General features: G+C 34.5%; 1 protein-coding gene across 1 annotated transcript in view; it reads right to left on the reverse strand.

The window, feature by feature from the left end:
- LOC111048897 (nephrin) overlaps positions 1–16,704 on the reverse strand; it is a 205,634-nt gene extending 188,930 nt beyond the window's left edge. The window contains exon 1 of the mRNA XM_039427269.1: positions 16,167–16,704. Within this exon, the coding sequence (XP_039283203.1) occupies positions 16,167–16,260 (94 nt within the window). The 5' untranslated portion in view covers positions 16,261–16,704. The remainder of the gene's footprint in view (positions 1–16,166) is intronic.
- Positions 16,705–23,063: the final 6,359 nt, after the last annotated feature.

Raw genomic sequence — 23,063 nt, forward strand, 5'->3', positions numbered from 1 at the left:
GTAGGGAGCTGTTCAATGAATATTAGAAACATAATAAATGGAATAATTTCTTTGAACAGTGAAGGTAAGCCTTTGTAAACGTTAATAATCCTTGTTGCTCTGATGTTCTGATGTTCGTTTATTTATACAGAAATGGAGCGAATAGAATAAATTATATTTGTTCACAGTAGCAGATACAGTTTACAGCTGAATAATGAATGTTCGCTGAGATTGACCCTGGAATTGCCAATAAGCTACGTTCTGATGAATTATATGTTTTCCAGCCGACTTGATCACACACTCAATTATCACAAAGGTGGGCGAGCGCAACTTTCACAAGTGGCTCGTGAAGGGCGCACGCTGCTTCAAATTGGGACTAGAATATTCAAATTAAACATTCCGACGAAGCGTTTCCAGCTGACTGGTCGGGAAGAATTTTCATTTACGGGACTTCAGCTCCCTATCCGTGTAAACCAGGTTATAGCATGTGTATCATTGTTGACTCTAGCCATGCGAAGGCTATCAAGCAATGTCATGCTGCTCCATTCGTTACCTTTGTCAACAGCCGGAGCTGAGTGTTTGAACAAACAACGATAAGACATTCGGCTGTAGGCCTGTTCCTTCTTGTCATTCCACTTTCCAATTTATAGTGTTTCAAGATGTCCGATTCGAATCAAATTTATTCCAGTCAGTTTTATAATTGTTTTAATGCAGTTTTTATACACAGGAATCTAATTTTTAAAGGCTTTATCAAGTTGGACTGAGATAAGCTGAATTATAGCGGGTGATGAGGGAATAACGATTAAGCAGAGTGAGAGCAAATATAACTTTCACCGATCTCTATTACATTTATGTAATCTTAATTTGTAATGTATAAGACTCAGTATCAGTGATATAATCAATTGTAGTGAGGAACAATAATAATAATATATTAACCCATTGATTTCCAATAATGTTATTTTCTTGAATGAAGTTGAGTTGGAATAAAAATTAAGATATCAGGAGCTAATTTTAGATCATTTGATATCAATTTTATTTATCATCATTGATTAATCGAAAACTTCTTATAGAACCCTGAACTATCCCTACAGTTCTTCACTTCTTGACCAATATCAATATGCTTGAATAACATTGAATTTGTTTTATTAATTACATTACAACAATGATGTGAATTGTTCGATATTTCCTTAATAGAGGGAACGTTGATTGATAAATGAATTATTCCCATTCTATAATATCAATTACAACAAATAGATGTAATATCAGCTGGCAGATGGAATGGATAGATATTTTTCAAAAATAACACATATGAAAATGATACACTAATATATATAACACTTGGGTGTGATACACCCCAACTTATATCTTATCACAATTCCTATAAATCTCGATGATTTTTGAAAATTCCTTCTACAGATTTTTTGTCATATTTCGATGGCCGATGGCGAAACGTGAGTAATTTGATTAGTTGAAACACTAAAACATCAATAACTAACAAAATTCTACAAAAAAACAACTAATAAAAAGTACATTTCTGGAGAAAATTCGAATGAAAAGAAATTAACACATGGTGGATAGTATGCTGAAAATCTCATGCGTAAATATAACACTGGGGTGTACCACACCCCAGACCTGACAGTTTTCGTCGCTTACTGAGCAGTAGCACACTGACAGTCAGTGTCAATGGAGCAGATGCATCAGAATAATGAATTGAATTCACACATGTGTGCAATACACCAATATTTTTTCAAGGAGGGAGAACTCAGTATGGGGTGTAGAATACCCCAGTGTTATACTTAAATGATATTGGCTATCACTCAGTACTCCAAATACCAAAATTTTGGAATTTATCACCTAACGAGGACTATGGAGGTATATTTTTCATAAGTAGTAGCTTAATACACATTGATTGTGAGAAAGGTGATAGAATGAAAAAATATCCTTTTTTAGAGATAATGTTATTCACATAAGAAGTTTTATATAGAGATAAATGTTCCCGTTAACAGGGAATTGTCGATCATTTTGGGTAAAATGAAACTATGATATGAAAAATGAGATCATTATTACTATTATTCGTCAAAAGAACTGGTGTTGTTCTATTCTCAATATATGAATATTATGTGACAATAGAGGCTGCTTTTGTAAGCTCCTCCTTTCCAGTTACACACACATCGATTTTTGCTCGTACGATTTTTGCCGTCTTTATAAAATGTATCAGATTAAACAAATGATGTTTGTCAATTTCCGTTTAATCTGCTAGAATTCATAAGTACGGCAAATTATCGTATGAAAAAAAGGACAAAAAACTACGTGTGGCTTTACTGTGGAATCAGTATGCAAGTTGGACAAGCATTCTTGAGAATGCTCGCAAGCGGTATGGGTTGTGTGCTACTGAGAAGGCAACGGCGAAATGTAGGCAACCCGTCGTACAAGCAAGATGGTGCCACAGCATACACCCACAGCACACAGCACACAGCTCACAACACACTGAAGGCATCGATGGAACTGATTCAACAAATGCTTACTAGACAAGTAATTTCACGACTCGGTGATGCTCCTTGTCACGCACTCTCGTCTCGTCTATTGCCCTTCTGCTATTCTACTCTGTTTGGAATCTCCAAGAAGCAGAAGCACTAATGCAAAAATAAATGTAGAAAAGACTGGCTAAGGAACTAGCTCCGAATATAAATTATTTCACGAGACTAACTTTGGATAAGTTGGGAAAAATAGATTCCATTCCGAATTCCGATTCCATTCTAAACGTTTATCAACTTCAAGGTTGTTAGAATGAACAAAAAACTTTAATTGTTTCATTTTTTCCTCATAATTTTTCATTGTCCACTCCACAGGTCTCTTTTTAATTAAGAAGCTATGTATCCTGGACATGATTGTTGATTAATCTATATCCTAATAAAGTAAGCTGGACTTTGAGTTCAAAATTCACTTGAAATAATTTAGGCCTACTATAACATTAAACATATGATACAGAACTATCTGGAACCACTTGAGTTCTTGATCATTGTAACTTGATGGATTTTGTTTGATGGTTTCTTTTCAAGATGAAACATGTATCTCAATTTATCTGATTCAGTTGTGTTTTTGAACAGAAGTTATACAGTATTAAAAATATTTGAAACTATGTGATAGGCTGTGAACAAAATTATCACTTCTACATCAATACATTACTTGGTACAGCAATTACCTATCTCAAAAGATAATGATCAAAAAAATGTAACCAGTTACTCCTGAATATGTACTTTAGATCAAGTTGACTTCAAATTGTACCAGGTTTAATAATCTATCAATTGGGAATTAACTAAGGATGTGAATTTCATTAACCAGAGCTATCAATATACTTTAATGATGAATTCATTGGATCGATTTGCTATGACTGAATAGTAAGGGAGTACCCAAGATAATGTTTGAGATATCATTGTAACCAGTTATCATTGCTGAAATTTTAAGTCATTATTGAAGTATGTAAATTGAAGTTATTTAGGGATGAATACCAAATTATGGTAATGATGTGTGCATGAGAGAACAAATATTTTATGAAAAAATTAAATCGGTTTGAGGATTTGATAGGAGAAGAGGGAGAATCCTTTTACATTTTTGTAGTTAGAACAGGATTCGTGCCAGGTGGAGTGGGTTAGGAGAAAGCAATTTGAACAGTATTGCACTCTCCAGTCTAGATAAATGAACGTGGCAGGTATGAGGAAGAAAGTAATTACTCTTGTAGATATTTATTCAGAGAGCATCAAGAGGTTTAATTAAAGTCCATTAAGTGTGCAGTTGGTGGATTTCACTAGATGTATTGGGTCAGATAAATAGATCCTCAGATGGAACTGGAATATGCTGCAGTTATCCAAGTCTACAACACCTAGAACAAGAATAGTGTATAGTAGTACTTGCACATATCCTGATGATGGTAAAGATCATCATGAAGGAATGAATCACAGAGAATAAACTTGATCGAAAACTGAGAAAATGGATCAGAAGTTGGTACTTCAATTATCAGTTCACAACAATAATTCTTTCAATGAAGTCCAAAATCATAAACATTGTACGTGATAAATGAATTTCAAATGTGCAGTGTGCATGTGAAATACACATCAATTTATTATTATTGTGATAATTTAAAAATTGTTCAGTAATATTATATAATTTTCCATTTGAAAATGTAACAGGCTTCCTACGGGGAAAGCATAATCGCATCATGTTACAGGCTTTCTAGTATTATATACAGAGAGGTATGAGAAGAATTCTCAAAGAGAGGATACGTTTATAGAGGAGAGAATGGCAAGATTTTCCCGGAAATTATAAGGAAAAATTAGGAGGCACTCAAAGAGATGATATTGTTTCTTTTTTGAGAAACAGTGTGAATCTAACGGAAAAAAGTGCTGCTCTGTGTATATCAGTGCTTTTGAGAAACTTTTGAGATTTTTCTACAACTGAACAACATATTTGAAGATGTGAATTTATCCTTTTCCTTAATGTTGTATAGAATGTTGTATGACGAGTTTCAATCGTAAAAATAATACAGTAATAGTATTGTCATTGAGTACGACACTCCAGTGCTGAAATGCAAGAATAGTTCACATCAGATCTGACATTTTAGATCCATTACTGACAAATTCATGGTTTATTCATGTTATAAGAAAACGAAATATGAAAACAACAGTCTAATGGACAACAGTGATGTTGATGATAATAATTAAAAAATCTTGCTCTCAATTCTGTTTCAAACCTAATTTGGGAACACTACTTACAATAACATTTTAATAATCATTAGTACATACCAGTGGTATCAAGTCATTCGAAATTATCACACTCATTCATTTATACAAATACTTGAACGGTCTTGATAAGTTAACATCCACGTTGGAATAAGTCAAGAGCAAACAATATATAGCAGAATTTCTTGTTTATGTGATGGAAATCACTTTTTTAAATAAATTACATAAATTATTGTTCTTTTCTCACAAAAGTTCACTTGCATAAAGCATAATTGGAAAATTCATAGGTAGTAAAAGCCTTCAGCTGTTACCGGAAAATTAATGCATGGCAACTGAAAAGAATCTCATCAATTTTAATGACCCTTCCCCTTTCAAAGGAGAATAAATATCTGGTTTGGAAAGCTCAACAAAATTACGTTCTTGTTCCTAAATATATCATTATATTGACAACGCCGTTGAGAGAACGATATATCTTATTCACTTTCATGACAGTGAACCGTGGAAAATGTGAGATGGCAGTCTCTTCGTCGAGCGAATTGAAAATGTTCGTATGTGTCTCAGCGGCATTAAATATTCTGAAACATAATGGGAGTGGAAGCATAATTTTTGAAACGATGCGCCTACTCGATTTTTTCCGTCGAGATGGCTACGAAATATTCAACTCTACAAACTGAGATCGAGAGTTTGCGACAAGGCTCCTTATCGCGCCAGGCAGTGTCTCTCTCTCCCTTGCACTTGAAGCCTTCCATATTTGTCCAGACATTCAGCGCATCTCAGTCTCTCCATTATTCACACTCTCATTTCATGTGGCTTTTTTGATTGGACAGACGACTGAGGATGACTTTTCCTGAAATTGAATTTTTGAGCTTGCATATCACTGTCCGTCGCCGTCTCTATACAACTACCTCCTCATCTCATGTGCAGTCCCGTGGGGTTACCCGTTGAAAAACGGTATTCCTTTAAACGCACCTAACCTCTCTCCACTCTCCTTCATCAATGATTCTTCAACGTCAGAAATTAAGTTACTCTCCAAGTATGCCTCCATGGCTTTCACGTTTAAGCTCATCATTTCCAATGTCATCATTCTTTTTCTTTTCCTTTTCTAATAGCAAAGGCTACAGTAGGGAGTGAGGGAGATTGTTATGAATACAAATTCGAAATCATCAACAAAAATATATCAATAATACATGACGTATTCACCACCAAACATACATGATGAATAATTTTTTTTAATTCTCAATTGAAATTACTTCACAAGTTATCAAAGTATCACAGTTATTACTAAAATAATTAGAATTACAGTTGGGGATGACATAAGAATCGAAGGACAGGACAATTGAATGTTTTCAAAAAATTGAACAGTTATTGATTATTAGAAGAAGTTCAGTTAGTTATTGATTAGCAGAAGCTCAATGAAACTCAGTTTCTATTCAACAGAGGAATATTGGGACTTGGAGGTCTGGAGGGAACTATCGAGTGAATAAATTGGAATTAGAAACATTTTTATGGTTGTGAACAAATCAGGGAAGGAAGTATGTTTGTTGTTTGATCTATATTCGGTAAGATTGGATGAGTATACAACGTCAGAAGTTTTTTTTTTATTCGAATGTTAATGAAGTCAATATACAATCGAAATAATTACCGTACATTTTTGCATTCTTTGAACATGTAGAGTACTAGCAATGGGAAACCTATTCGTAATATGAAGGGAGACTTGTGGCCCTTATACCTGTGGCTTTTGTATTGGGACAGAATGAAAACCAGTTTCTGTTCTACACTTGAATAAACCTACAGTAGATATTCCATTCAATTCAAGTAATAATGGTCATTATTTGAGTAAACAGAAACCTAGTACTGGCAGGCTTCTCGGCAATTCTGTTTGCAAGAGTCCAGTTCCCAATTCGATGACTACAACTTTATTATATCAATTAATATTTCTGTTATGGTTTGAAACATTAGAAGGCATACGGCTCAAGGCATCCTTGTAGATAAGAGGCTGAAGCTGTTGAAGTAGGTGTGGGATAGGCAAGTTTGCTTGTCCCAAGTTTAATAGGATCGAATCACAATAGAAGCAGGAGGAAGGCATCTTCAGCTGCCAGACTGATCAGGGTCCCCTCAGGCATTTCAATTGTTCAAGTTAGCCGATAGTTTTCTGATGCTGGGCATTCTTGGATTGAAGTTGAATAGGTAGGCATATTGCTGCGGGCCTAACTTTCCTCTCTGGTCCCTTAAATGCCGTGGGTTGGCGTAAGTACCACCAATATTAAGTTTCAAAATTCCCATCAACATTCGCCGTCTTACATGGAGCCTAATGAGAATCGATGAGGCCTGAAGTCGGATGCAGGCATAGATGCAGGATAGACACTATCATAAAGTTCAACGTTACATCAATAATGCATGTTCATTTATTGTGATTGATTATTATAGAGATGATTTTATCAAGTATTGTTCCTTCTCAGAAATATTCTACTCTTTTATTCTTACGAGATCGGATCCTGGGTTTCAATACTCTCATCTGGTACTAGTCTAGTTGATTTCTCAAAACAACGACTCTCTCGCTTTTCCAATGGAGCATTTAATCGATAGCACTCAAATATCCAATTTTCTCAACGATTCCCAATTCTATCATTTACCAAGAGCCTCTTAGAACTTAATTAGGTAATGTAGTTGGAGCTGGAAACGAAAAATTGAAAATAGGTTTCAATAAACGACAATAGATGATACGGATTAAGTTTAGGAGTGTATTGATTTATCATAAGCATACACACAAGTTAATAGCCACCACAATCCTTCAGAGTTGCCTAATTTACTGTATTTTCAATGACCAGCATGTTATTTATAATACTGTTTTAGAAAATTTGTAAATGAAGCAATATTCCTTGAATTATTTTCTCCAAGAAGAGGCTTATTTCATCATGATAAGTGAAATTGATAGAGATTACAAATCAAAATTCCAATAGAACAAGTTTTCAGACCAAAAGCCTAAGCCCATACCTGTTCCTTTCCGTATTTTGATAAAAGTTTTGTATGTACAAAAAAGTTATGTTGCTCCACATTATCAATTTATCAATTCAAATCCATATGTTATTCCAGGAATAATTTGGAATGTCATGGAAACCGAGAAGTATCAAAATATCGGCTACAACAGCTACAACTTGAAACTTGAAAACCTTGAATTATTAAAAAAATTCAAAAAAAAAGACATAAACTCATTAATCTTCTGCTGATTTAGAGTTCCACTTAAATCTGATTCATGGTTTTTCTACATAAATTGATCAATAGTTCAATATCGTACGAATTTGATATGAGTAGTTAAACTACACTCTGATACAATAAATAAGTTTAACTTTGGTTGAACTGCAGCTTCAAACGAAGTTAATTAAATTTTCATCGAATTAGAATATTATCAGAGTCGGAATGTTCCTTTTTTCATGTACAGTCTGTCCAAGGAAACAGTGTTCTATGAGGAATAATGCAATTAAGATACGAAGGATAATTTTGCCTGTATGTGGAACACAGTATGTAGTCATTTTGATTGACTCCAGAGAAAACCATGAAAAAAGTAGAGTATTGCTAGCCGTGCTGCCGTCCTCATTATTAACTGCACGTCAGGCCTCGCTAAAGTGAGCAAATTATAGACTGTGGAGATTTTAATCATGGCCTCGCTGTGATTAGCAAGTGGAATATTCCGTAGAAGGCGAGAGCTGTTGAAACTGTTTCCTTTATCATGAAGGATACTGAAGGTTTCGGCTACCCCAGCTGAAATTGATATTTCTCGTCTTGCATTTGCATACCTATTGTTTAAAGAACGATTTCTGACTCACATTCGACATTGGAATTATCATTTCACTCGGTTTTTATAATCATTTTCTCAGCTTGCATGATCTAAAGTGAGCTTGACTCTATTCTTTACAAGTAACCATCGTAACATAATATCTAACAATAATATTTTTTGCTTGTTTTGCTGGGGTATTGGCACCTATTGATACCTTTAAATCATTATACCTAATGGCATCTTATCCTAGTTGATAGTATAATTTTATTAGATAATTTATGCTTTCTTATTCCACTCTATTATCATGAATAATTAGATGATCATGTAGTATTATTTATATGAGAATGTAATAAAATCATGTCATGTAGCCGTGTTATCATTCAAGATGATTTGTAAAACTGTAATAATAATAATAATATCGTGTGACCTGGCTGGCTCAGATCTGGTGTCAGAGTTTTCAGGTCGCAACTGATCAATATCAGGGCCTCTGACATGACCTAACGACTGCTTTTTAGGCAGCCGGGACCGACGGCTTAACGTGTCCATCCGAAACACTTTAATACATGTAAAACTGTAATTATCATTGTACCCATGTTACCATAGGCGACAAGCCTAGTAACAACTATTGTAAAATTAAATCTATCTATCTATCTATCTTTGTGTCTCTCTTTCTCCTTGGATTTTTCCTATTATTTGGAGTCGGCTCTCCATGACAAGACTCCTGTTCGAACGATCCTGGGTTGTCTGATTTGTCAGATCTAACTGCTTCATATTTCTATGAACTAAACCTAGCCATGTGAGACGGGATCTGCCTCTGCCCCTCGGCTGTGTTTCCATATCAAGTATTTTCCGTGTCATGTGATTGGGTGAGCGTCTATTTACCAGCGCAATCTTCCTCCCATTACCTCAAAGACAGGTGCCACCCGGGAACTGCCCCGAACAAAAGTGTTTCGAATGTGGTCTGTTCTACTAACTTCTATGTATGAAAATATATATGAAAAATCATAAGTCGAAAAACATATCTTATGATCCTGTAAGCGCTTGAAATATTCCTGCTACTATTCAGATCAACTTGATGCCACAACCCTAATACCAATTCGAAAATTCCCTCGTGAGATATTTGAAATAAGCCAATTTCACTCAAAGCAAGTATGATATGAAGCAATAGTGTGACGGAGTAGGGCGGATCACGCCAAGCTCGACTTTAATTTCAAATTTCTGTTGTGGAGGAAACCTCGGCTAGTGGAGTTGTTATTAGGTTTTTCTTGTTGAAGCACTAGTGGGAAAAGTGCTAACAGTGAATTGCTCTCAGCTCTCGGTTTTCCACTCTATTCTCCACTATAGTCGCTGAATAGTGTTGGAGTGAATAATAGAAGTCAGGTGCTGCTATTCACTCCTGCAGCCATGTATGAGTATGCAGGTATATGAGTTTCAAAACAATGCCATTCATTCTATTTTCAGCTCAAACATGTTCCTGAGCTGATATTGAAAGCAATAATGAATGAAATTGAGTGCTGGTTGACCATGGAAAATTGAAATGGGATGTATACCACATTCTTCACTGATTGTTCATCCACAAGAATTTACATTATGTTCAATAGCAGTGAGAAATGTACATTTATCATACTGCATATGAATGAAGTATGGAAGAATGTATATAAAAACAAATGAGTGGACTCAATGTGAAGTAGTATTATTTCACGTGAGCAAGATATATAAGTTTCATTATTGGAGAAATATAATATAGTTTTTGACTTGGAAATATGTCTTTTCTTATTTAATCGAAGTGGAATGAAGGCTGGTTACAAATCGCCAATTGGCGAGACAGTTGTCTTTGGACGATAATTGTCCACATACAATACATATACTCGTACATACAATGATTGCCCAAAGACAACTGTCTCGTTAATTTGCTATGTATAAAGCAGCCTTAAAAGTCATTTATTCAATATTCAAGTAATACAGTAACCACGAACTCAGTAGGTCATACCACAGTTACAATATTATTCTTTATATACATACTTGATCACTTCAAGTACTGTTGATTCCTTTTATGCGTGTTTTCGAATTAGAATTTGTCACCCAAGAGCTTCAGCTGAAACAATAATGATGATGCGTTTTCGGTTTGGATGATTCTACTGGTGGAACCAGCTTAAAAAAATATGTTTCGAGGCCCATTGACGGCTGCAATGTAAGTCAGACGAGTTGAGGCTCTCATGAATCATTGTCACCATTGAAATGTAATTAAATTCACGAACAAAGATGAATCCGAAGAATCTATCCTCCTCAAGGTCACAAATCAGTTTTTTGAACGAGTGAGCACTGCTTGGATTTTTTGTCGACCACATGTGCAATGAACAAGACTAGAATGGAAGAATGAAAGAGTGGAGAGGAGACTTGGGATAGCGGGAATAGAACTTCAATATGTTACTGCACAAAGGGACAAACACTTACCCTGCACACACACACATCGATTTTTGTTCGTACGATATTTTGCCATCTTTATAAATTCTATCGGATTGAACGGAATTTGACAAACAGCATCTGTTCATACTAATTGACCGAAGCGAAGCTGAGGTCTTAGTTTTGACTCAATCGGCTTTTGTCTGTTTCTTTGTTTGTACCGCAGTTACAGTCGCAGTTATTGTCCGATTTGGATGAAATTTGGTATGCAAGTTCTTTGAAACAAGGCGCAGAAACGTATGTGTAACGATTTTTGGTAAGAACTCCGGTTTTTTCGTAATATTTAAAAACCCATAAACTAACCTCAAAAGTTACTTAATTACGTATCTTTGAAGATACAGCAATTCATGTTCCAACTTCTTAAACTATTTTAGTTGTGAACAATTTTTATAATCATAAAATTAATCGCCTAATAAATCAACAACTATTTTAGTTGTAGACAATATTTATCATGATAAACATTTCTTTAATCTCCAACTTCTTTTATTCATAACTATCAGTTATTATTTTAGTTATTTTTTAACTGAATTTTCAGTTTGTCAGGTACAATAATTATTGTATTGTATGCATCCTTTAGGTATGAGATCGGAAACCGATTTGTGAGCATTAACATTCTGCATAGGCATAACATTTTTTGCGTTCAAAATTTTATAAAATAACTTGATTAATTCAATATGAAGTGATAATTAAGTGTTATATTTAAATATAGTTTGGTGTTTCAATTTCTCTAAATTCAAAATTTTCAGCTAGTATATATTTTTGACGAAAATTGAACTTGAACGTTTCACAGTAGAAACATAACCTATTTTTTAGACATTTAATTAATTTATCAAAATTTGGGATTGGAATAGATTTGGGCCAAGCCTGTTGTTCCTTCCTAATCATATTAATATGATTTGTGATTCTGTCCACGAATAAATAAATAAATAAACATTGAATCCACTTTCCATGAAAAACATCATTAGCAACCTAATGTCATTGTCACCAACAAACTCATCTTATTTAGAATAATTTTCCATCTCACCATCGTCTGTGAGACGATTCATCATCTGAATTGCTTACTGCATATTCCATTTTTCCGTCAGTTGACCGATTTCTTATAATTAATCATTAGCAAAGTTGTAATATATGTTTATATTGTAAATATGGAGACGATATAAAGGTACCTCCTTGATAAGTCCGGTGTCCCTGCAAACGGTGTCTCTAGCACTTTCAATGGAGAAAATAATAGATAACATGGCTAAATCTTCACAATATACTGTACTTACTGTACTGGCCCTTCTCATTAGATTGAAAGTTGTATTCATGAGCGAGGTCTACTGTTCGCAGAACTACTAGTAGAAGGACGGCAAAATATCGTACGAACAAAAATCGATGTGTCTGTAGCTAGCCTCAGGTGATATCCAATATTAACATGAACATACTCTTTCATGGCATTTCAACTTATTCTTATTGTTACATGATTTTACATTTTCAACTGGCAATTTTTATAGATCATTCAAATTGGCAAAAAATTATAAAGAATATACAGTACTCAGACTTGGAGAATTGAGTTCTCACTATTTTCCGGAGTGAGTTCTCACGGAGATAATCCGCGGCATTCCAACCGAATAGAATTTCGTTTGGGTGGAGTTTCATGAAAATTTGAGATATTGCGGATGCGGCACGGCTGGAATTTATTCTGTTGGCATGGTGCGTAGATCATTCGCCAGTGCATCGAGTTACGATTTCTATTTTCTAGTGCATCCGCTGAACAAAATTACAGAAAGATGCCATTGCTTTGGTTTCCAATTTTCTCAGCAAGAAAGCCGACCGTATTTTTCGCAGAATTCTAAAGCCATTGCCAGCCTACAAAATCTATTGAAAGAAGATTTGAACGTCAACCACCGTGAGGAGAAAATTGAAAACGGGTCTTATTAATGATAAGCCGAACGGATGGAATCGAAACTCATCGCGACAATACATTCAACTCGCTCTCTCTTTTCTACTCTTCAGCGTTTTTACTTTCCCTTATCTCACATACGAGCTATCTGTCTTTCTTCCTATCTCCTCTCTCTCTCTGCTTTAATCATTTCCTCTCTCACTCACTCTCTCATTTTATCTCTCTCACACACTCTCGAGATACTCAATCATCCTTTCCTCTCGTTTACTCACTCTCTCTCTCTTTCTCTCTCAAACGCACACAAATACTCTCTCTCTCATCTGTCACACATCCTCTCTTCTCAATTCTGTCATACTCAGTCAGTCAATATATCTCTCTTTCTACAAGTTTCCTCTTCTTTTTCCACAATATCTCACTCTCACACAGGCATTTTCTCCTTCTCTCGCGTCTCATATGAATTATTTTGAAATTCACTACTGTTACGTACGGTGGAATTGATTTGAAATTAATAATGAGTAATTTCGATCATGCATGATTTATAAGCGATTAGGCGGTATTGGTTGAGAGAGATTTATTCAGCAACCGCTCCATTTTCAAATGTTCATGTATTCATTTGAATATATGCATGTATGCTGCATCCATCATGGATTGAAGGGTCAAGGTTGTACACAGCACTCATTTATTTGTTGGTCGGATTGTATATTGTTGTATACACCAAGGAATTCTAATAAATAAGTAATTCTAGACAAACAAATATATGTGAATTGCTTTTTCATTCGATTACTATCCAAGTAATGTACAGATTCAGGAAGAAGTAAAAACTTAAGCCACTGATCTTCAAAATTATAGGATTGATATCTTCAAACTCCTTATTACAAATCCTGGATTCATATTCATACTACTATACTTGAATAGTTCAATAACACATAATTTGGATCTGTTTAAAAAATTCAAATAAACCTTTTCAATCATTCATTGTACTTTTTTTGTAAAAGTTGGTTGGTTAGTATGGAAATTTGATGTTGTCGGGCACATCGGAAGAAAGGTCGAACCAATAATTATGATAGATTATTACTTCATTTGAAAAAGCTTAAGGTTATCATCAATGATTATCCAATGATCAAGTTTCCTACGAAAACAATAATATCAATATAATTATAACTTGAAGCACAGGGGAAAGCAGAAGCTATCAATACAATACATAAGTATTCTAAAATTCATACATATTCACTTTGATTAGTATAATTACCATTTATAATGGATATTTTACAGTAAGAGAAGTACAATAATATCAATCATTGACTAAGGGTTCAATCTACGCATTTGATATGATTATATGTGGCTTCTCACACGGAAAATCGGGTTTTATAAGGGTAGAAAGAGAGATCTACAATTATTGATTCCATGGCTTTCAGTGCGTTTGATAGTAAGAGAGCTGATATTAATAACCAAAATCAATATCGGGTACAGGAGAATTGATAATACAATCTTTTCTTATGGATAGCATCTTACTAAATGATAGAGAGTATCTTAATAACGTTTGGAGAAGGTTCACAGTAATGGGTATGATAGGCTTTGATTGGAGTATTTTCCGTGAACCTCTGATAGGCTACAGGGAAAATCGGTTACATATACAGTATACAGCAACAGTAGCCTATTTGCGGTACTGGTGAGCAGCTGGGTTGGTGCCAAAAGCCTTGAAAAAGTGGGCATTGGTCGCTTATAGCTGGATGGAGCCATTCTGCGGAAGTCAGTCTTACTCAACGTTTTTCATATTGTAAGGGATTTTCATACTGGTATCACGAAGCTAGTCTGAGATAGAATCTTTATAAAAGTCAAGATTGGAGGAAACTGCATGTTTCCATATTGAATGATTAAATTTTTGAACATTTGGAAGTATTCGATAGCCTGCACAACTTCCTCGTGATTAGATTGGTATAAGGTAGTGAATATTTTATAAACAAGGAAACCTATAATGAGAAACATACATGAAATTTGTAGAAATAGAAAGAAAATAGAAATCTCAGTACCATTTTCGAGATTTCTATGTTTCTTTCTATTTCTATAAAAAGTAGCCCTATACAGAAAAGAGATAAATGAAATTTGTAATTCATTGATTATTTAACAATTCTTAATGGAATAGTTGACTGAATTGCTAAATCCTCTCCATATCTTTGTGGGACGTGATGATAAGTAAACCTCCAATGTTACAAAACATTACATACACGTACATTTCAATAGGATCTCAGTTCTTTATCTATTGCACCGATCTCCTATCTAAGGATCAGTACTCAAATAAGTGAACTTCGAATTGAAGTTAATAAGCTTCAACATAATCAAGTTCAAATCGATTAGCAAACAAGCGGCATTTCTAATATTACAATTTGGCATCAACAATGAATTTCCGTTCAATACAGATAAATCAATTGATTAAAGAAGAAAGTTATTCTTTTCTCCGATTCGAAGATATTTATGATGTTCATTTACAAGATTGAACTGTTTTAATCAAAATGTTGTGATTTTGAACATTCTGAACGACTATTTTGCAAAAGTAGGAGAAATATATGTGAGAAAAATGGCTTCAGAGAATGATAAGATATTCATTCATCAACCAATATTACTCTCATGCAACCACAGTATTTTTGTGAAACGCACAAGTATGAAATAAAAATGAAATGTTGTGATCAAGGAATCTCCTAGCATATAACATGGCAATTTCCCATCTAAATGAGTGTCTGTTACCTTCTAAATAAGGCTTATCATTCACTAAATACACAATAAACATAATAAAGATAATACACACTATTAATGTTTCACTTTCTGTCAAGCAATTTATGGGGAAATCACCTATGACATAACGTTTAGAATCAAGCTACTATGTAGTAAGGTAAATTCGTATGGATTTTGTTGGTGGGGAGACCCTTGCGGGAAGGTCCCACCGCCTGAATATAAATCAAGCCGTCAATGGGCCTTACGACTGTCATACTTCAGCCGGGACCGACAGTTTAACGTGCCCATCCGATAACACGGGAGTGATCTGGTTAAAAAACTTTTGGTATTGAGAGGGTTTGAGCCCGGGATCTCTATGCTGCTACGCAAGCACTCTATCCACTAGACCACGGATCACTCCATCAAGCTACTCCATCACATACTCCCAATAAACAATTCATTTGTCTTTTTTTATTTAGGGCTACTCTTAAATATAAATTAAAGTTAGAAATCTAAAAAAAGGGTACTTAGATTTCTAACTTAAATTTATAGAATTGATTTGTATATTGAACAACAACCAATAAACCAATAATATATTATGTCGTATCAAATATCCCCTCACCTGCTTCTTCAAGAAGAATGGAAGGTTCACCAAGCGTAGCAGAGATGAGCAGCAGAAGCACAGCCAACGAGCCCTTGAACATGTTAGGAGACATCCCTTATTCCAACAGTATATTCAAGACTCTCCAGTATTACATCCGTTTAATGTTCTATGATGACGCTTCACTGCATATTATCAACGCATTATATACATCATTATAAACTAGCACATCGTAATTGAATATTCCAGTTCATATTATGGAAAAAGTATTGAGAAGAATAAAAAATATGACTATGACATGAGATAAGTATATTATATAAAGTTTATAAGGAGAAGATTTCAAACACTACACTTTTTATTAGATTTTTTTAACACATTTCATACGCTCACAAATTCATCAACATGCTTTAGTGACTGCATAGATAGATTTGAGACTTTCACAAGAGTTTTCCCGGAGTTTTCCACAGGTTTCTCGGAAAGTAAATATCTGACAGCGACGGAAAATCGGCAAATTATCACCGGAGAGAAGCGCGTACGCGTCAAAGCGCCAGAACTGACTGAGGGCACCGGGACGCCAGGCGTCTCACGAACCCTCCCGATGATTGCCGATTTCACCCGAACCTCTCTGACCTTACAACGCATTATTGAAGGAGCTCTATCCACCTCTTTGCTACCACCCTTAAACATCGTTACCCCATAGATGTTTTCAACTCATTCGGAAAATTAATGAAAGCCATACATCAAACAACTCACCACACACAGAACAACCATGAAAAAGGAAATTTTCCACCAGGCCAATTTTTCTCTGATCTCATGCGTATCCACATCAAACAATTCACTTCAAAGAGCAATTTCGAAAAAGTTTTGGAGTTGATTTCCTTTAGTATGTGAGGCCAATGATGAGGAAGAGATTACCTTGAGGCATTAGTAAGAAAATGGCTTATATAAAAGTTCAGATCGAATTAATGCACATTCATTGTAATGAATAATTATATAATAATTAATAATTATGATAATAATTATTGATAATTATGGCGAAATAAAATTCAATTTGATTTCTCATTCGATGCCACTCATTGTGGCTCATTTATTCGAAAATGAATTCAATAACTTATTCAATTAAATGATGTATTCTCAATAAGGAGAAAACAATCAAGAAGATCAATCAAATAGAGGCATATCTGTCAAGCAAATAGTGAACCATATGCGATGGAGAATCTCTATATTATTTTTAACCATAAAAATTTGAGATGTATTCCGTGGCAAACTGCAACTGTAACCTCGTGTAATATCAACTTCAGTACGAACACCGTATAATAAAAAATGAAGTGTATCTCAGCTCAAATTTTCCAGCCAAAATTTTCCAAATCATCATCCTTAGTATCTCATTTATCATTTTTGGTGGTATAAGATTGAGTTCAGAAAAATTATGAAAATTTCAATGCAAGTTATTATTATTCGTCATCGATCAACATTTTCAAGTTTCTTGAAAAAACTCACCATTCCAAGATTTTTTCATGAAACTCACATAGTCTCATAGAGAAGGCTATCGACTTAATAATAATTAACTGTTCTACAATATTACAAAGATTTCATTCTTGTAACGCACAAATGAGGTCAAATCTCTTTTGAAAAACAAGGCACGTGCCTGTTTATAGCATTCATTCTATTGAGATTACTGTTAATGATGATACATAGAAGATTCAATGTATACGGTTACGGAGTATTCAGTACTCAAAATCTCTTTGTTTCTAGTCCTGGATATTTTCCAATTTCTTATTCGGCTCATGGCAAATGTAGGGCAATAAATGAGTCTAATGGAGAGGATGAATTTCTGGATTTTTTCCGGGCAGATTTATAATATTCCTTATTCTACTTTATTTTTGGAATCTAGAGTGATGAAGTTTCATAAATATCATCGAAGGGCTTGGACATTCTCGGAGCTCTTCAATGTGATATGATCATATTAACTCGAATTAATAAGTACAAGAAATTCTAAAAATACTTATCTTTAAAGAAGATTATTATTTCACGCAGAGCGAAGCACCGTTTGCTCTATTTTTTATAAGTTGAAAATAATATTTTTTAAAAAAAGGTCATAACTTCCAAGGTCAAAGATCCACAGTTTCAAGTAGTTCTCAATAGCTGTGATACTATGAAGAAGATATGTTAACCATATCGCAGTTATACGTGGATAATTAATATAAGTGTAATAAATCAGTAATATCAGAGAAAAGTTATAATGACTGTGTTATAAATCATATTGAATAGAGTATAGTTCTCCTTTAAAATATAAAGTGGAGTTTTATTATAATACTAGAGTAGATTTTCTGCCTATTGTATAATCAAATCAATATGATCATTTGAACAGTTTCAATAAATTCATAAGAAGGACAATGTATCCATCGTTTTGCGAAAAATTATGAATAAATAATACCAACAGAATGAATTATGTAGAAAATTGTAAGAAAATATTTTTCTCAACCATGTTGATTCAAAGCATCAACCTTTAAATAAGAGAGCAGATATGATAAAGATGTCCACTGTATTGATTGTCCACTTGATTCGATTATACAATGTCAATGTTGCATTAGTAAGGCTGTGGCAAGAGGTACGGTAGTATTTGAAATTTGGAATCTCTCAATAGAGATAAATCAATGTTCTGAGAAAGAGAGGAATAGAACCTGAAACTCTTGTTCAACCCGCAAAATAGTTGACCCAAAGTTCACGACGAGTTTAATTAGTTTTGGAAAAATTTAATGTATAAAGAATTTTACTGATGAGCCTGAAGTTCAATGATACGTTTTGTTGGATTAAGAAAAATTGATATTATTTCATGATTTCTTATTAGTCCCAATTCATTGCAGCATGGCATCACAATGGAGATTATTCGACTCAATAATAATATTATTCATACCCCAATAAAGAATAGTAGCCTTTTACTTTACCCGTGACCGTCTAAGCCCATTTCTTGCATTCAATTTCATAATTTGGAAGTTCCGTTAATGTTTTATTCTTCATTTTCTTCTGTCTATTATCTCATGAGTGCAATGAAGGCAGAAGGAATATAACTAGAATTTCATTCTATTCTCTCTGATTGGAAGTTACTTCGCTAATACGTCTTATAATTTATAACAAGATAAGAAATCTGGATATGAAACCTTGTCCTTACTGAAATGTGGTACCACTCTAACTTTCATACCTACTACATTCACAAAGAAGATTTCCTGCAGCTATGAGAGCTCTTGTCATGTACTATGAAATTTATTTATTGGTGCAATTTTCGTGAATGAAATTCCGAGACGTACTTACAGGATATAAGTTTTCATGCAGTATTTTGCAAGACTGCATGACTCGTAAGGACCAATGTGCATGTAGAAGTGTCGTTATTTTTTTAGTAGTAGCAGAGCGCCATAGTAAGGCTCCCTACAGAGCCATCTTGCAGCAAGAAAGTGAATTGGACAAGTTATTGCTCAGACAAGACGTTCATGAGAGCTACTTGAAGAAAAGTAGTTCTGTGCAAATTGAAGTTCATCAACGACATGCTAATATTTCCCTGAAAAATAATAGAAATAACTCATTATCCGACTGATTATGGCTAGATTAGTTGCATGCAATATCTAGGAATACTCTCATCGTGCAAAGCTTAGTCTTTTTAATCACAATAGAATTCGAATGCAGGATATATTGAAAGAAGTTTGACATTCTCTTGAATCTTTCAACGTGTATGATAAATCTTTCATCAGGAATGAAGTACTGTTACTAGTATTCTTGTAGTACTTGTTATAGATACCTCCACCCGTTACAATGGTGTCAGGTTTAGGGTAATGTTATAGGTAACTTCCTACTTTCACAATACTACTACTACTACTATTCAATCCCACCACAATCCTATTATTACTTTTAGTACTTGTACTAGTGCAGGTATGAAGTCATGTTCTTTCATTTTACGTTGACTTGTGATAAGAATTGCAAAGAATGTGGAATCCACCATATTTTTTTGTAATTGAGGTGTGAGGTATGAATAAATTATGAAATTCACCGTTATGAATTCCTATATGCGAGGAGAATTAAGATGCAACATGCTTTTCCGAAAAATGTTCTACTGCATTCCTGTTACTGTCATGAGCTGATCGAACATTGCAAGCAGAAGTTATTGGATAGAATACTACATGGAAACCTGTCGGGAACAAGTTCTCTTTATTCAATTCAGGTATTCTCTTAGAATCCTCGGATCCAAAAAAAACCATTCACTGTACATAAATCATAAGAATGGAGTAGAAAGGTACTGTAGCCTACTGTAAGTGAAAATCATATAAGTTTTAAAAGTAATATCTGGCAAATGTCCGCCACTGGAATTTATGCATTTTTCTAGTAAACCTGGATTGGGATTCCAAAAATATATTCTTTGTCTAGAATGAGCCTAGAGTAAAGGAAGAATTGCAGTGAAATTTGTATAAGAACTTTTAATTAATACGAGCTAGGGTGGTTTTAAAAATTAAAATCAAATAAACCTCCAACATGTTCTAGAAAGCTCTGGACATTCTTCAATGGGGATATCTGGAATTTGTTCACATACAAAAAATGAAATCATAGATCTCTACAAAGATATGAGACATTGTTCTAGAGCAGCCATTATCATCAGATTGTTCTCAAGTGAGACGCTTCGCTACTAAAATGATTCCACTCATTGAAGCCATCTGCACTATATTTGGATGCTTCCACAAATACTCTAAAAACCAATCGATGTCGCCAGCGAAAAATGGATACACTTTCGTTTTCAATAGGTTTGTGATCCGGCAATATTGTTGGCTCAGTTTCAAGTGGGTGTGGAAGCATATATAGCTTTATCGTCCAAAGTCAACACGGTGAATGATGCCACCTTTTACACACATGAAGCATGACAACTGCCAGTAGTATAAAGGAATTCGATATTGGAGGCAGTTGGTGTGTAAAGCGCAAGAGGCAGGGTGCCACGCCTTGTGACAATTCAATATTTGATCCTTTTATGCGGTAAAAGGTGGGGACCGGAGTAGGAATAACGCGAACAGTTTTCGAATGGCAATAAAGATTGGTAAGTATCAACGCGGCTAGATTTGAATGGACGGAATCAGCAGAATAGAAAGAGCTATTCGATTCGGTGATAGAGGCAAATCTCGACGAATCCTTCAGGAAATCTTGGTCGGGTTTTTTAATGCAGAACTGGCAAAGCTCGAACGAGCTCGTTCAATCTGCATAAAATTTTCATACTTCCATTCTTTCTTCCTCGCTTCACTTTTTCACGGGCATAGCAATCAGTGCAATCACTTCGACTCCCTAATTCAATTCTCTCAGCTCATTGGAGTATTTCCTCTCGCTGCGAGTTGATATTTCTAATTAAAAGCAAGTCTGAACGATTTCAAGATGAACTCCTACACTCTTTCTCTGCTGACAACGTTTTAATGAAACTTTCAACTGTTTTGAATCAGCCCTGCTTACAGTTCCTGCTTGAAATTCACAATAAATTCTCGTTTAAAGAGGAATACTCAGAAGTCTTAACAAAAATAACAGTTCCTTTGATGTTTGATATTAATTTGCCTCAAACAATGAATAATCATTGCAATTCATTTTTATTCAATCATTGTACAAAACACTTTATTTTCCATAATATAACTATGACCATGCAGGGAAAACTAGGCTGAGCCTGTACCATTTCTCTCTAAAACTTTGATAAAAGTTAATGCTGTCCAAAGTATTATAAGGTTATGAAATCATACATCACTGCTCACCCACTGAATTTTCGGTCCTGGAACTCGAATATTTAATTTTTCCAGGTTGGCGTAAGAATTATAACAAATGAAACTTGAGAAATGTTGAACCTATTTGAATTTTTTTTAAATTGGAATGAAAAACTATGTTTAAAAATGATCATTCAAACAATAAAAATGTGATGTATCGTCTAACATTATTGTATTATTTTCTTTCAAATTGTTTAACATAATTCAATGTTTTGTTTTCAATTGTACTGTATTGTGTTTGTAGATCATTGTGATGCCGAATCCTTAAAGGTTGAAATTCGTGTTTGGCCTGCATTGTTACTGTGCATTGTACAGTATTCATATCACTACAATACATTAACACATTGATTAGTTGATCAATTGATTCATGTGTGATTGACTACTTTGTGTATCGCATATATTTTATTTTCATTCTGTAATAATTATTTTTTTACTTAATAATCATGTTTTTATTGGGAGAGGTTTACCACACATATGCAGTTTTCACTTCAATTATTCTAGGACATTGATTGTATGGATTGCATCAATTATAAATCAGGCTATCAGATTGGGATTCATGTATGGGCTATTGTTATTTGGTAATCTCCTATTGAGGTTGCTTGAGACAAAAGCACAATCATATTGCGGTAATAGTGTAGAGTTGGAAGGGACAAGAGGACTATTTGGTAGTTGCAAGTGGAATGAATAGAATGCATGTATACAGTTGCATCAGTAATCCCATATTATACTGAATAACCTTACTGATATCATCAGGAACTGGAATCAACTCTATTATTGCACGTATGTGTGATTGAAGCTTGCAATAGTTTGGTGCAAGCTGAAAATGTCTCTAGCAATGCCTTCAAGTTGGTTGCCTTGCAGTGACATGAGTTGCAAATAGCACGACAGCTTGCTTACATGCATCAACACAGACATACTTGCATGTGCAACATGACATCTGTGTTGTACGAAACATGTCATAAGCCGATACATCTGTATTTGAGTTGGAATGACAGTAAGGATTATGACTCTTGGGATGTGCAGTATTGATATTGCCGGTATTGACACATCATGTTTGAAGCATGAAATTAACATTATCGTAATGATTCACAACAATCTGATGGTTGAGAATGTTCAATTCATTCAGAACGTCTACAGTCTA

This window comes from Nilaparvata lugens, chromosome 4 (assembly GCF_014356525.2).
Source record: "Nilaparvata lugens isolate BPH chromosome 4, ASM1435652v1, whole genome shotgun sequence".
Lineage (NCBI taxonomy): Eukaryota > Metazoa > Arthropoda > Insecta > Hemiptera > Delphacidae > Nilaparvata > Nilaparvata lugens.